Raw genomic sequence first — 16,349 nt, forward strand, 5'->3', positions numbered from 1 at the left:
CGTATAGAAAAGTTCATCGGAGATGACTTTTCGTATAGAAAAGTTCATCGGAGATGACTTTTCGTATAGAAAAGTTCATCGGAGATGACTTCTCGTATAGAAAAATTCATCGGAGATGACTTTTCGTATAGAAGAGTTCATCGGAGATGACTTTTCGTATAGAAAAGTTCATCGGAGATGACTTTTCGTATAGAAAAGTTCATCGGAGAAGACTTTTCGTATATAGAAAAGTTCATCGGAGATGACTTTTCGTATATAGAAAAGTTCATCGGAGATGACTTTTCGTATATAGAAAAGTTCATCGGAGATGACTTTTCGTATATAGAAAAGTTCATCGGAGATGACTTTTCGTATATAGAAAAGTTCATCGGAGATGACTTTTCGTATATAGAAAAGTTCATCGGAGATGACTTTTCGTATATAGAAAAGTTCATCGGAAATGACTTTTCGTATATAGAAAAGTTCATCGGAGATGACTTTTCGTATATAGAAAAGTTCATCGGAGATGACTTTTCGTATATAGAAAAGTTCATCGGAGATGACTTTTCGTATATAGAAAAGTTCATCGGAGATGACTTTTCGTATATAGAAAAGTTCATCGGAGATGACTTTTCGTATATAGAAAAGTTCATCGGAGATGACTTTTCGTATATAGAAAAGTTCATCGGAGATGACTTTTCGTATATAGAAAAGTTCATCGGAGATGACTTTTCGTATATAGAAAAGTTCATCGGAGATGACTTTTCGTATATAGAAAAGTTCATCGGAGATGACTTTTCGTATATAGAAAAGTTCATCGGAGATGACTTTTCGTATACAGAAAAGTTCATCGGAGATGACTTTTCGTATATAGAAAAGTTCATCGGAGATGACTTTTCGTATATAGAAAAGTTCATCGGAGATGACTTTTCGTATATAGAAAAGTTCATCGGAGATGACTTTTCGTATATAGAAAAGTTCATCGGAGATGACTTTTCGTATATAGAAAAGTTCATCGGAGATGACTTTTCGTATAGAAAAGTTCATCGTATAGAAAAGTTCATCGCTGATGATTTTTCGTATAGAAAAAAAGTTCATCGGTGATGACTTTTCGTATAGAAAAGTTCATCGCTGATGATTTTTCGTATAGAAAAAAAGTTCACCGGTGATGACTTTTCGTATAGCAAAGTTCATTGGTGGTAAGTTTTCGTATAGAAAAGTTCATCGGTGATCACTTTTCGTACAGAAAATTTCATCCGAGGTGGCGTTTCCTATAGAAAATTTCATTTTCAAAGTAAGGTGAAATATTCACGGGTGAATGGACAAAATTATCTCCGATGGACTTGCAACCACTGTCTTTTTGTTTGTCTAATGGGTGGATACATGTATTTTTTCGCACATTCTTGAGGTGGGTAAGGGTAATGGCCATGCACTGGGATTCTGCGTTACTTTCGCGTAACATTGTTTGTAGTTAAATTTTGAATGTAGACTCAAACATTTGCTACTAATAGCACGTGACTGCTTGGGAAAAACTTTCTTATCAGTTGTTTACTTATGCGCATGGCAGGATATTTGAGTTTGTCAACAAAAGTTTCCTCTCTCACACGCTCTCTTTAGTTTTACTCTCAAATTTAAAAGCTTACAAACTGAAACTTTTCAAACTGTATTTCCTTCAAAATTTAAAATGTAATGCATTTTTATCCGTTTAAATCTGAAATCCGAATTGGTTTTTGCAAAGTCAAACATTATCCTGCAACTCCTTCAACGATTTTAACGCAAGGAGTGCTGCCCAGTTTTATTTTCTTTTCATTGTATTCCTCTAGTGCTGTTACTGGGTCAGTAGCATGCAATTCACATTGACTGACTGTGCCTGCGGGCAACGATGATGACGATGTTAAAAGCTTTTCTAGTCTACGATTTTCTTAAGAAATGAAACATTTTTGCTGCAACACTTTGGTACTTCAATTGAGTACGAAGGACCTCTAATCGTTTGCAATACAATGGAAGTAACATATCCTCTGCTGTGTTTGGCTACCGGTAAAGACAACTTGATGGTTCATTTACCTCGAACTGGAAGGGATGGATTTATCAAGTACTGTGCCACTGAAAAGTTGAAACAGCTTAGGCCTTGTTTTAAGTTGAAATATTAAAACACAAGGCAAATTGTTGAATGGAGATTTTGTTTGGAAAATAAGTGGCATACAGACATTGCTGCATATCATGGCGAGTTTTCCTTATTTGAAAATAAGTCCTTAAACATTTCGGTTACCTTCGTCATCTATTTTCAAACATTTAATTTAAGTATTTATTTCCATATACAAAATAAAAAAATATTCTTAACATTTATTAATCCTGAGTTAAAAGTCTAAATCTAAAATTGTACATTCGTTACGCGCATAGCCTCTTTATACAATAAATACGGCAGCAAATTGCCAAGATATTGTATTTCAAATCCAGTAGCAGTTAATTTACACAATCAGCCTTGGTTAGTTTTAATCACTGTCCATCGGTTCGTCATTATTGCCACCGCCACCATCATCCTTGGTTTCGTCATTCGAAATATTATTGACCTGATCAGGATTTGGATTCTGTAAAGATACACAATAAGTTTATAAACTATTTACAGTACAAAGAAGTCACGCCCAGAATTATACCTTCTTGGTTGGACAATTGGCAAATAAATGATCATCCTGTTTACACAAATGACAACGTTTCGGTTGGGGTCCCAAGTGACACTTGGATGCAATGTGGTTGGCAAATTCGCCACAATTATAGCAGCGTACACGGCGATGACGTTTTTTGCTACGAGGACGGAATGTGCTACCATGACAATCAGTTCCTATTATAGAGAATGGAATAAAATTAAATTGAATACGATTTTGAGATAATCATTTGAAGTCAACAATATTTACCCTGTATTCCTGAAACTCTGGTGGCTTCAAGACCCCGCTCCGTTAGATGACATTCAAATTCGACTTCTTCTTGTTCACCCAATGAACGAAATCCCGACATTTTTATAATACTCTGCAAATACAAAACAAAAAATATATTATCCTGTAATCCTGTTTCACATTTTTCTTGTTTCTTTTTTACCATTGACGACTCATTTAAGAATAATAAAATAAAATTGAGACATTTGTGTAATATTATGTGAACTTACTTACTTAGCTGGCCCATTACAGAACATTTGTTCCATAGACCGAACTTAGAAAATATCTCCAATTCTCTCCGTTTAGTGCTTCCCTTTTTGGAATACCACGCCTTGTCATCTCTTCATCCACTTGTTTGCGCAATCTATTCTTTGGCCTGCCAATTCTGCGTGCACCGCCATGTGGCTCGAATTTATACGCCTTTTTAGCGGGTTCATCATCGCTCATTCTTATGATATGGCCTAGCCAACGCAATCGCTGCATCTCGATACGTTTAACTATATTGATGTCGTTGTATAGCAGATACAGCTCGTGGTTCATACGACGTCGATATTCACCGTCAACGCAGATCGGTCCGTAGATCTTTCCAAGAATTTTTCTCTCAAACACACCAAGCACTGCCTTATCTGCTTGCGCAAGTACACAGGCTTTGGAACCATACATCAGCACAGGTAGTATCAGTGTTATGTAAAGCGTTATGTTTGTTTGAGGAGTTGTGGCTTTGTTTTTAAAGTGCTTACTTAGGCCAAAGTAGCATCTGTTGGCCAATACAATACTTCTTTTTATTCCACAACTGATGTCGTTTGTTGTGTTTACAGCGGTGCCGAGGTATATGAAGTCTTTTATTACCTCAAAATGATGGGAACCAACTTCAACAGTTGGTCCGATCTCAATGCACGCATTGCGCGTCGACACCATCAGCTCGCCGTTTACCGCCAGACCCACTATAGCAAATTCTCCTTGGACCTTCATAAAGGTATCGGTTACTTCGTTTACTGATCGTCCCATAATGTCTATATCATCAGCATAAGCAAGTAACATGTGGCTATTGGTGTAGATTGTGCCACTTCTTTTGACGTTTGCATCTCGTATAAACTTTTCTAGCAGGATGTTGAAAAGATCACGAAATTCTGTATCCTTGCCTGAAACCTCTTTTGGTACAAAACTCTTCGGAGAGGTTCTTTCCTATTTTAACTAAAGATCTTGTGTCAGTTAGAGTCATTTTACAAACCCGAATGAGCTTTGCGGGGTACCAAATTCAGACATTGCTTGGAAAACCTTTGAACGTAGCAGGCAGTCGAACACTGCTTTATAATCGACAAAAAGGTGGTAGGTGTCGATCTACATCTTTTGGGTCTTCTCCAGGATTTCCCGCTAAGTAAATATCTGGTCAATGGTGGACTTGCCAGGTATAAACCCGCATTGGTATGGCCCAATTATCTCGTTGACCATGGGCTTTAGTCGTTCGCACAATATCCCTGACACTACCTTGTAGGCGATAGGGAGAAGACTTATGCCCTTATAGTTAGAGCATAAAGTCTTATCTCCTATGGACGGGGCACAGGATGCTCAGGTTCCAATCGTCGGGTACGCATTCTTCCTGCCAGATGGAGCTAACTAGCTGATGCATACACCTTATCAGCGTGTCGCCTCCGGTTTTAAACAGCTCCGCTGGTAGGCCATCAGCTTATTATTCTTCAGCCGGTTTATTGCTGTCTTTACCTCATCTTGGCCGGGTGGTATACATTCAATACGATCTTCTGGGATTGGATCTGTGGTATCTTCGTCGACCTCGCTACTATTGGAAAAATGCTCTACCAACAGTTTGGAAAAATGCTCTTTCCATATCCTTAGCACACTATCTGTATCAGTTACCAGATTACCCTGCTGGTCTCTACAGGAGGATGTGCCAGTTCCAAAGCCATCAGTTTGATGTTTCACTCGTTGGTAGAATTTTCGGACTTCATTCTGTCTCCTCTACATCTCGATTTGTTCACACTCCCGCTTTTCCATCTCCCTCTTTTTCCTGCGGAAAAGACGTTTCTCATCTCTCTTTTTCTCCCGATACCTCTCTCGTGCGCTACGCGTTGCTACTGATAGTAATGTAGCCCTATATGCCGCATTTTTCTCTTCGGTAGCAGCACGACACTCCTGGTCATACCATTGATTCCTTGGTGAACGTCTCTGGTATCCAAGTACTGATTTTGCGGCTGCTTGCATGGAGTGGGCAATGTTTTGCCATTGTCCTGATATGTTATCGGGACGAGGAGTGCTTTGATTAAGCATTGGGCCAGTTGAGTATAATATGGTGTGGCTATCTGTTGTGATTGCCGATGTCCAACTTCCGTGTTGTGTCTGTTCGGACTTTTTTGCTACGTTTAGTCTGGTACGTACGTTTGCTGCAACAAGGTAGTGGTCCGCATCAATGTTTGCGCCTCGGAACGATTATACATCCAACACGCTCGATGAATGTCTTCTATCTATCACAACGTGATTAATTTGATTTCTTTGATTTCTTAAATCTGGTACTGCTACAATGTTTCTTGCAGCTGCAAAGTCTGCCAGCCTTATACCATTGTCATATGTTTCACTGTGGAGACTGAATTTCCCGACTGTTGGGCCAAAGATAATCTCCTTTCCAAATTTGTCATTAAAATCGCCTAGTATAATTTTAATGTCATGGGCAGGGCAACAGTCATAAGTTACTTCTAAGCGCTCGTAAAATATATCTTTGGTCTGTTCGTCCTTGTCTTCAGTGGGAGCATGAGCGCAAATAAAGCTGATGTTGAAGAATTTTGCTTTTAATCGAATTGCAGCGAATCTTTCATTCACTGGGGTGAAGCTGGAGACCAGATGTTTTAACCTCCGACCAACTACAAATCCGCAACCAAACTCATGCTTTGTGTCATGGCAGCTATAATACAGTGCGTCACCTTTAGGTGCTGCTGTGACGCCTTTCCCGTTCCATCGTATTTCCTGTATGGCAGTAAAGTCGGCCTTGTAATTTTCAAGTACATCTGCCAATGCGTAAACTGCACTTGCTCTATAAAGAGTGCGAACATTCCAGGTGAAGATTCGCAGATCATGGTCCTTAAAACGTTTGCGGGGTTCGTCAACTTTAGAGGGGTTTGTCTTTCTTTTCTTTCGTTTTTTCATAGTAGGCTGTTTTTTTTTAGGGGAGGGTTACTAACCCGATGCCCAAACCCAAGTTTTTAACGTTCTTATGGGTGAACGAGTATTATGGGAACACACAAATATATAATCCTGTAAACCTGTTTCACATTCACCTTTTTTTATTTTTGAAAGTTCACTTAAGTATCATTTTTAATCAATATTTGGCTTATATATATTTTAAATACTAACCTGATGTACGAACACTTCATGACCACCATCATTGGGGGTTAAAAATCCCCATCCCTTGGCCACATTGAACCATTTGCACTTGCCATAGCGAACGCCTGCAACTTCATGCGGTGAAATATCTGAAAAATTAAAAAAAAACGAAATCAATACAAGCGATAGATCTCCCCATGTGGGGAACTCGAAAATCTCATAGGCATAGCCGACGGATAGGAGGGAAATAAAATACTTTCTTGGTTCAGCAAGTCGCATGGAGGGCAGCAGTTGCATGTGTGGTGTATACCGGTGAATATCAAGTGGATGGAACAGCGGTATAATAAAATAGTGAACAAAGCGGACATGCAACTCCGAGAGTGAATATAATAGAAATCGTCGATCTTGTATGAAGCGATTCCCTATTGAAGCGTTCCCAGGGAAAGCTAGAATGGTGGCTTCAAATTGGCAACGCCAATGTCATCATAGGAAACAGTGGATCAATTATTCGCTTGTCTGGAATAAAAGCTATTACTGAACGAATACAAAATGTAAATCATTCAAACCTGACGACAACATTTGGCATTCGTAAATGGATGAGAATAGCATAATGTGGAAAAAGAAATGAGGGAACTCAAAATAGAAATCCTGTGCATTGGCGAAATGCGATGGCTAGGTAATGGAGACCATAGCGGTTGATAAAGGAAACACAATTATATAGTGGATACACTGGGACAAGCGAAAGCGGTGAACGTTCTATCATATTCAAAAATATGCATAAATCATTCCTTTCATACCTTCCAGTGAACTACAGAATACTCACTGGTCGGCATTAAACCTCATTAAAAAATTATCACCACAATGTTATGCTGACTCATTCTATAAACAACAGATATGTGACGTCAAAGGAAAAAAATTGGTTATTAAAATGAAGGATTATTCCTCGTAATGGAAAAACTCGGCGAACGTTTTGTTGAAATCTGTCAGGCAGCGCAGCAGGTAATCGCTACTCCCATATAAACTGATGCACAAGTACAGAGATTCACATAATCAAATCTACCTTATATGTAAACGTACAACGTTGATACATGTACCAAACGAAGCACTGATATTTCTTACGACTACTAGCTCATAGTGGGAACGCTCAAAATTAAACTGAATTTTGTATGTGGTAGCAAGATGCAAATACAAAAGGCCCATTTCATATAATCTAAGAGCACTGTAACGGCGAAATTCGCCACGCTGGTTTTTGTCTACACCCTTTGTGTATGTTATATTTATTTCCAAAATGATTTAACCACCCCTTACAGTTGTTTACTAAAATAGTTCAATTGTTAACCGTTTAGATCCCTGAACGATCGACTCAAGGCCACGCATGAGCTAACAACTGGTAATAGGCGACACCTATCACGGTTACCCCTACAAACAGCAGCCTGAATTAAATTTTTTTAATGGCTAATAGGTACCTCTTGATTTTCCGATAAAAGGGCAGAAAGGAATACAGGAGGGATCGGTCAGTGTTCAAAGGAAACCGAAGTAACAAGTGCGCGAATTCAACCGAGTGATGTGAAGCCTTTGCAGACAACCAGGTGAGTCAGAGTGGTGGTGATATTAAATTCCTTGTAGACTCCTTGAAGTGTCCGAAACTCTTGGGTATTCCAACTCGTGTACCAGATTCCTTGAAATGTTCGTAACTCTTGAAACCCCTTCGCATATCCTTCCCCAGACTCCTTGAATTATTCCCAACTCTTGGAACTCCCTTGCGTACTCTTGTCCAGAATCCTTGACGTGTTCGCAACTCTTGGAACCCCTTCGCGTATCCTTGTCCAGATTCCTTGAAGTGTTCGCAACTCTTGGAACTCCCTCGCGTACTCTTCCCAAGTGTTCGCAACTCTTGGAACCCCCTCGCGTACTCTTGACCACATTTCTTGAAGTGTTCGCAACTCTTGGAACCCCCTCGCGTACTCTTGACCACATTCCTTGAGCTGTTCACAACTCTTGGAACTCCTTCGCGTATCCTTGTCCAGATACCTTGAAGTGTTCGCAACTCTTGCCACCCCTTCGCGTATCCTTGTCCAGAATCATTGAAGTGTTTGCAAATCTTGGGTCTTCGCTTACCCCTGCACGGATTCCTTGTAGTGTTAGCAACTCTTGGATCCCCTTCGCGTATCCTTGCCCAGGCTCCTTGAAGTGTTCGCAACTCTTAGGTCTTCTCCAACGCGTACTTTTGCCCAAATTCCTTGAAGTGTCCGTAACTCTTGGGTCCCCTCTTTCGCGTATCCTTGTCCAGATTTCTTGAAGTGTTCGCAACTCTTGGGTCCCCTCTTTCGCGTATCCTTGTCCAGCTAGCCAATCTGTCCGGAGAACTTATCCAAGGATCCCGCGAAGCTTACAGGGACCTTGTCCAGGTCTCCATACCCACATCCATATTCGGAGAACTTATGCAGGTCCCCCAATTAGCTCATCTATCCACGGGAACTTATCTAGACACCCACGAAGAACCAGGACGATGCGGCGAACTTATCCAGGTCACCCAAAAGCCCAATATAAACGGAGAACTTATCCAGGTCTCCCACGCAGCCCATATCCGGAATCTACTCATGCCTCCCGTCGAGACTTGACTGCCAACGACGAGCTGATAGATGAACTTTGCCAGGTCACCCCGAACGACCGACCGGAACGCGGCCTTTTGTATATACCTAATCATTATACTTGTGTGCCTCTTAAACGAAATCCCGATAATAAAACAAATGGTTGATTAAAAACCCACAAGAAACCCGTGGTATCACTCTCTCGGTTTTTCCACTTACAAAATTCTGTGGCAGACTCTGGACCCCCGCGAGCTATCCCAGCAACCGGAGGGATCTTGTCCTTACAGTGGCGTCCGAAAAGGGGCCTGAGAGAGTATAACCGGTTAAGAGGTTTTCTTGAGAGAGAGAGCCGCATCAAAGGCTGTTGAGCTGAAGATATCAGCCACGTTGCGGCTCTCCTGGACATATTTATATCGGAAACGTCGACGATTTTATCAATATCTAGCTGACGAATAGGGACAGGTAACGAAAACCAATAATCGACTTCTCGATTTTGGTCTAAAACTAAAAATTCGATTTTCGGTCTGGCAATTATTTCAGTTGTCCTAAAACTCGGCTTTCGACTTTTTCATAACCGCAGAAAATCGATTATAATCGATTTTTCGTCGATTTTCTTTTGAAACTGTAAAACAGCCAAATCTGTACAATAGCCAAGTCAACAACCTATGGGCATACTCGAAAATCGATCACAAGATAGTCGATTATGCGATTTTCCCCCAAAGAAAAATCGACTATGATTTTTAGCCTTTTGACTTCAAAAAGTCGATTAATCGAAGGTCGACTTACGTATCCCTACTGAAGAACATGAGCCGGAACGAGTGGAGAAGCTCCTGGAGCAACACGAAAACGAGAGGGTATCGATGAGCAAGAAAACGAAGTTCCATACTCCCAAAGCGCCTCACTTTTGACTAGCTAGACCCAGCACACCTGAACCCAGAGAAAACGACTCGGGGAAGACCGGTCCGACGACCCTCGGTGTGCCGGTCAGCCGGCAAAGTCTAGAACAAACCCTAGTACTGATATTCCCATCAGGGATCGCCGAGCTTTGGCAGAGGAGGTACGGAGGTGGAATGTCAGCTACGATGGAACGCGTGGTGTCCTTGAGTTTAACGAAAGTATACAGAAACTAGTCTTATGTACAAGATAAATACAGATGAACTGTCAAGTATGATGCAGGAAGTATTGCGGAAGAGTGCGCTGATCTGCTACCGAGCCAACAACCAGCATTAGCAAAATTGGAAACTCTTCCGGGACGATATTTTATACTTCTTCTACCGGCGCGATACTTCGAGCAGCTAGAAGACGAGGTTAGGAAAAGGAAACAAAAGCCATGGAGGATGCAGAAAGTTTTGCGGAAGAGTGCGCTGATCTGCTACCGAGCCAATAACCAGCATTGGCAAAATTGGAAACTCTTCCGGGATGACTTTTTACACTTCTTTCTACCGGCGCGATACTTCGAGCAGCTAGAAGACGAGATTAGAAAAAGGAAACAAAAGCCATTTAAAACGTACTCCTTATACATGCAAAACCTGATGCGGCAGACCACTTACAACGAAGACCCGAGGCTTGAGCCAATTTTCCGAAATTCATTACCCGAATACCAGTGGTATATTCGTCGAGGAGATTTCAAATACATGCGGGAGTTATTGCAGATATCTGAAGACTTCGAAGGTCTATCACCGACAAATTCTAGTATCGCAAGACCATGCAGCGGTCAAACTATCAACCACCATTAAACTCGATGGAAAGGTGAAAGCCGCCACAATAGATACCGGAGCATCTAGCTGCTTCATTAGCAAGAGCCTAACGTCAAAATTACGATGTCAATGTGTACCCTTGAGACAGATAACCCATGTTATCTTAGCCGATGAAACATCTCGAGATATAGTGAAGTCGGTGCAAGAGCTCATAAAGATAAGTAGTAGAAGTATTAGAACAACATTGCTAGTAATGCCTGATGCCACGGCCCTTTTCAAACTCAACAATACAAAGAATATAAGCCTTTGTCCAAATAAAATATCTAATTTAGAACTATGGAATACGATTTTTCATGAACATCCCAGAAGTGACGTGAAATGTCCCGTCTATTTTCCTCTGATATAAAGGATGGGAGCAAGTTAAGTTGACCCGCTCAGCTAATTTTTTTTCTTTAAATCGTTCATTCTCTTAAATAGCCGACCTTCGGCCGGCGATTTAAGACTTTCTCCTATGGACAGTAGGAAATATAGGGAACGGAAACAAATTTTTTTTAATTTAAACTTTTTTTCTTATTAGCTGGGCTTTAACCAAGGGAATTTTTGAACTTCAAAGGACCATATCTACCATATCTCGGGAAGTATGGATTTCCCAAAAAGAAATTATATATTGACGTGATCAGGAAGGTGAGATCTACCTATAAAAAATGTCATCACGATCGGAGCTGAGAGGCTCAGTTCATCTTATGCCAAAGCATGTTTCTTATATCCGAGTCCGTAGACAACTGAGGGGTTTAGTCATCGCTAAAATAGGTTCATATGTGATTTTATGCCAAAGTTTGAAAGTGAAAATTTTTACCCAACTATATAAGAATTTATGGCCTGTTTCACTAAGGCGATTCGAATTCAAATTAGTTCGTAGTGCAACCAAGAACATTTTTGTTTGATTGAAAAAATGAATAAATCAATTATGGCATTTTTTTCGAATCGTCATTGTTTCAAATTTCATGGAGAACTCAAATTTCGTGAGACGCAAAAAAGCCCACAAACCCCATAAATGTTAATATTTTATGTAAATACTCCGAACCGTAATCAAACATTTTGTTTGAATTCCATTAAAAGGCCATTGTAATAATTCCAAGCTACTATGTCCCCACAGAAGAAAACACAAACAACAAACGTATTTGTTTGAACAAACATTTCAAATGATTATCGGATTTTTTCATAGCCACAAAATGTTTGAACATCTTGATTTTTCACGAAGACGATTCGAATTCAAATTAGTGCGTAGTGCAACCAAACTCCTGTTATTGTAGAGAAATCGAAGTAAATATGAGTATTTATTTTGAATCGTCGTTGCTTCAAATACCATGGAGCACTCAAATTTCGTGAGACGCAAAAGAGCTACAAAACCTCATAAATTTTAACATTTTGTGTAAATACTCTTAATCGTAATCAAACATTTTGCTTGAATTCCATTAAAATATTTTAGAGTTATTATAAACATTTGAAACTACCAATTGTGTCTCCAAACAAGAAAAACACAAACAACAAACAAATTTGTTTGAACAAACATTTCAAATGATTATTGGATTTTTTCATAGCCACAAAATGTTTGAACATCTTGATGTAATTTACGTACTTATGCTTGAGAGTTGGGTGTGTATGAGTATTCAGATTAAATCTTTGTCTTTATTGTTGTAGGGGTTCGAAAGTATTTTTTGTTTGTTTGTTGCTTTGATTTGGAGTTTCGTAATTTCGATTTACACAAACACACACCTTTGTTATTGGAAACATTAACAGTCACTGCATTAGTTCTGTTCCTTCACATTTTAATGGTAAAAGTGGTACAAGAGAAAACTGTAAAAATTGCTCTCACCAGTTGACCAGTTTTACCACAAAGGTAAAAGAACGGAAAAATGGTAGACACTTTTTTTCCAAAAAACGTATGTATTTAGGGGTCAAAAGTTTTGTGGTGGAGGTACCTAAAGTAATAGAACGATTTTGGAAGTGGTTCTTATTTTGGGAGCATTCCTCTCGATAGGTATCGTGCCCACTAGACATTTCGGGACCACTAGGAGTAACTTAGGTAAAAAATTACCAAGGATCCTTGGACAGACCCTTAACCGCACTTAAATAAAAATGTTGAATATTTGTGTGCGTGGTACCCTAAAGAGTAGACCGATAGGACCCCCTTTTAAACATAAACTAAGTTTGGACAAAATATTTCGAGATCCAAAGTTTGCGCGTACAATTTTAGCTAGTGTTTTAGAACTTATTCGTGGGAGGTATCGGAAGGAGTGGTCCTATAAGCACCACCTTGGAATTTCATATAATATTCGAAGAAATATGATATGCAAAATGTGGACCAACGCAGCATTCGGTTCGAGAGTTTTCGTGCGCACCAGCCACTACACATGCTGGAGTTAGGAGTTTATTACAGCTTTCGAGTCATTTTCTCAAGAAGTATGAACTTGCCACTCAAAAAACTTTTGCCATCTTAATAGAGGCCTTGAGTGCGACATGTTGCAAGAACAATCAAAACGATTCGAGAGGAGGTCCTAAACAGCAATCCTTTGTGTGGGAGGTACCCCAAGGAGTTGGCATGTACAGTCCATATTCCAACCTGATCTATGTCTTGTTGAAATATTACGATGTGCAGAGTATGGACCATATCGGTTACTGCCTTTGAAAGTTATCGTGTGCACCGTTATAGCAAAAAGTTTAACGGTTTATCCCTTCGTCCTCTTCATCCACTACACATGGTGCCATAACGCATTTTCAGAACTTTCGGGCAACTTTCTCAAGTAGTATGAACTTGCCCCGAAAAACTTGCACTGTCGTAATTGGGGCAGCGAATACAAGTAGTTACAACAAACATCAACAGGATTCGAGAGGAGGTCTTAAACAGCACTTTGGGAAATTTTGTGTGGGAGGTACCGATATAGTCTTTTATCTATGTCTGGTAGAAATATTACGATGTGCAAAGTATGGAAAAAAGGTTAGGCCCTTCGAAAGTTATCGTGCGCATAATTTTAGCAAAAATGAACTTTTGTGGGGGAGGTAATCGAGGAACTGGGCCGATATGGCCATCTTCGAGCTTAAACTAAGTTTGGACAAAATATTACGAAAGCCAAATTTTGGACCAAATCGGTTAATCCGTTCGAAAGTATGGTGCGCTCCAGCCAGGCAGACAGACGGACGGACATTGCTAAATCGACTCCAAATTGTCTGATTCTGAATTGTCCTCCACAAACATACTTGGGGTCTAAAACCATTATTTCGATGAGGCACAGACATAAATGCTGAGGGCGTTAAAACCCCAATTTGGACACACTGTGCAACCTTAAAATTTTTATACCCTCAGCATTTCATACGGGCAAAATGTGCCTCATCGAAATAATGGTTTTAGACCCCAAGTATGTTTGGACGAAATGTGTTTCAGACAATTAGGAGTCGATTGAGCAATGTCCGTCTGTATGTCTATCTGTCTGTTTGGCTGCCTGGTGCGCACGAACCCTCTCGAACGGATCAACCGATTCGGATTTCGTAATATTTTGTCCAAACTTAGTTTAAGTTCGAAGATGGGTTATATCGGTCCACTCCTTCCGGTACCTCCCCCACAAAAGTTCGGAAATGTTCGGAAAATTTGTGCGCACGATAACTCTTGAAGGAAGTAACCGATATAGTCCATACTTTGCACATCGTGAAATTTCCAGACTTAGATGTGGTTCCAATATGGACTCAATCGGTCCACTCCCTCGAATACCTCCCACACAAAATTTCGGAAAAGTTCATTTTAGGACCTGTTCTCGAATCGATTTGATTTTTGTTGTAGCAACTTGTATTCACTTCCCCCCATACGATGCTATAAGTTTCATCAGGGGCAAGTCCATACTTCCTGAGAAAATAGCCTGAAAGGACCAAAAGCCCTTATGACACCGTGAGTAGTGGTTGGAGCGCAAGATAAATCTCGAACGGATCTGCCGATTTGGTCCAAAATGTGGTTTTCGTAATATTTTGTGCAAACTTAGTTTAAGTTCGAAGATAAGCCATATCGGTCCACTCCTTCAGGTACCTCCCCCACAAAAGCCCAAAAATGTTCGGAAAAATTGCGCGCACGATAACTCTTGATGGGAGTGACACATCCTAATATATATTCCAAATATAGATTAGGTTCGAATATGGACAATATTTGTCCACTCCTTCGGGTACCTCCCACACAAAATTTTGGATAAGTTCACTTTAAGACCTGCTCTCGAATCACTTTGATTTTTGTTGAAGCAACTTGTATTCGCTGCCCCAATTACGACAGTAAAAGTTTTTTGCAGGGGCAATTCCATACTTCTTGAGAAAACATCCCGAAAGTTGTTAAACCCCCTAAGGCATCGTGTGGAGTGGCTGGAGAGCTGGAACCGAATACTGCGTTCGTCCAAACTTTGGATATTATGATATTTCTTCGAATATTATATGAAATTTGAAGGTGGTGCTTATAGCTCCACTCATTCCGGCACCTCTCCACAAAAGTTCGAAAATATTCGCTAAAATGGTACCCGCGATTTCTCATAAACGTTGCAACCCATTTGGTTCAAACTTTGGATCTCTAAATATTGTCGAAACTTAGTTTAGCCCTAGCTGTCCATACATTTTTGTATGGTAGAGGGTCTGTTCGTGGATCTTTTGGACATTTTTACCGAAGGTTTTCCTAGTGGCCCTGTTTACAGCGATATTATGTTTTTCGCAAGCTATTGTCATAAAAACTACCTATCTAACATTATCCCCGCAAATGTTTGAGCTTTAATCCTATCCATACTTTTGTTGGTTCATACGCCCAAAGTTTTGAAAACTCCCCTAAATACATAAGTTTGTTTATGGGAAAAAAGTATTTCAATCCACACTGGCTGAGGGTATATATCTGTCGGCAAAGCCGACTGATACTATTTTACTTGTTTCTAAGGAAATGGAAGGAAATATTTAAGGCCTTTTCTTCTTGCACTTTCACCACAAAATCTGAATTATTAATTACATTTTTTCCATTCACTGTGCTTAATTAGTGAATGAAAAAATCGAAAATGTTGATCGTGAACTAAAAATGATTTGGTGGGTTGGGTGTTCCCTTGTATAAATGTTTTTGTTGTAACTGTTTCATCATACTAATTAGGTGTTGTTTAGTTTTGGTTATGGATTAGTATTTAATTCAATAGCGATTTTCTTCATCTCAGATAAATTGTGTGTTTCATAAAAATGTGTGTGTCTGTATTAGTATTTATTCATTCACATAACACTCAGCCGGACCACTTACACAGATTCAAAGGTTTCGAAGGGAAAGAAACCCAAAAGAACAGTAAAATGTTGTCATTAATGGGTAACAAATTTATTTTTAAAACCCATAAAAATTGTGATAATGGGCACATAAAAATGCTATAGACTATGTTCGGGAATCACTCATTTTTTAAATATGTACCTTCTGAAAAACTTATTAAAGTAGCAACAGTCCGTTTCAATATGTCGAACGAAAATGAAAGAAAAACTACTTAACTCGTGTATGATTTTCAAGTCAATATTACCATGAAAAGCAAAGTTTAGGTGTTTTTCATTCGCATTCATTTTCATTCGACATAGTGAAACAGGCCCTAAATCATAGACTATCTGCACATGACTAAATACAGAACTAAGGGCCTGTTGCACTATGTCGAAAGAAAATGAATGCGAACGAATAATTTGTATAGGGTGATATACATTTTGAATTAATCGAATTAATCCACGATATTTTCAAAATCATTTTTTCGCAATTTTTGCAGTAGTCGTTTTTGCCGATCTAG

At 39.7% G+C, this 16,349-nt stretch overlaps 1 protein-coding gene across 1 annotated transcript in view; it reads right to left on the reverse strand.

Moving 5' to 3' along the window:
• Nucleotides 1-2,471: 2,471 nt before the first annotated feature.
• The window catches only part of lin-28 (protein lin-28 homolog), a 28,791-nt gene continuing 14,913 nt past the window's right edge, over nucleotides 2,472-16,349 (reverse strand). The window contains exons 2-6 of the mRNA XM_073982534.1: nucleotides 8,184-8,312; nucleotides 6,273-6,373; nucleotides 2,892-3,003; nucleotides 2,634-2,818; nucleotides 2,472-2,567 (exon numbers count right to left, since the gene is read on the reverse strand). Coding sequence (XP_073838635.1) covers nucleotides 2,472-2,567; nucleotides 2,634-2,818; nucleotides 2,892-3,003; nucleotides 6,273-6,373; nucleotides 8,184-8,312 — 623 coding nt within the window. The remainder of the gene's footprint in view (nucleotides 2,568-2,633; nucleotides 2,819-2,891; nucleotides 3,004-6,272; nucleotides 6,374-8,183; nucleotides 8,313-16,349) is intronic.

This window comes from Musca autumnalis, unplaced genomic scaffold (genome assembly GCF_047663935.1).
Source record: "Musca autumnalis isolate F117 unplaced genomic scaffold, ASM4766393v1 scaffold_4, whole genome shotgun sequence".
Classification (NCBI taxonomy): domain Eukaryota; kingdom Metazoa; phylum Arthropoda; class Insecta; order Diptera; family Muscidae; genus Musca; species Musca autumnalis.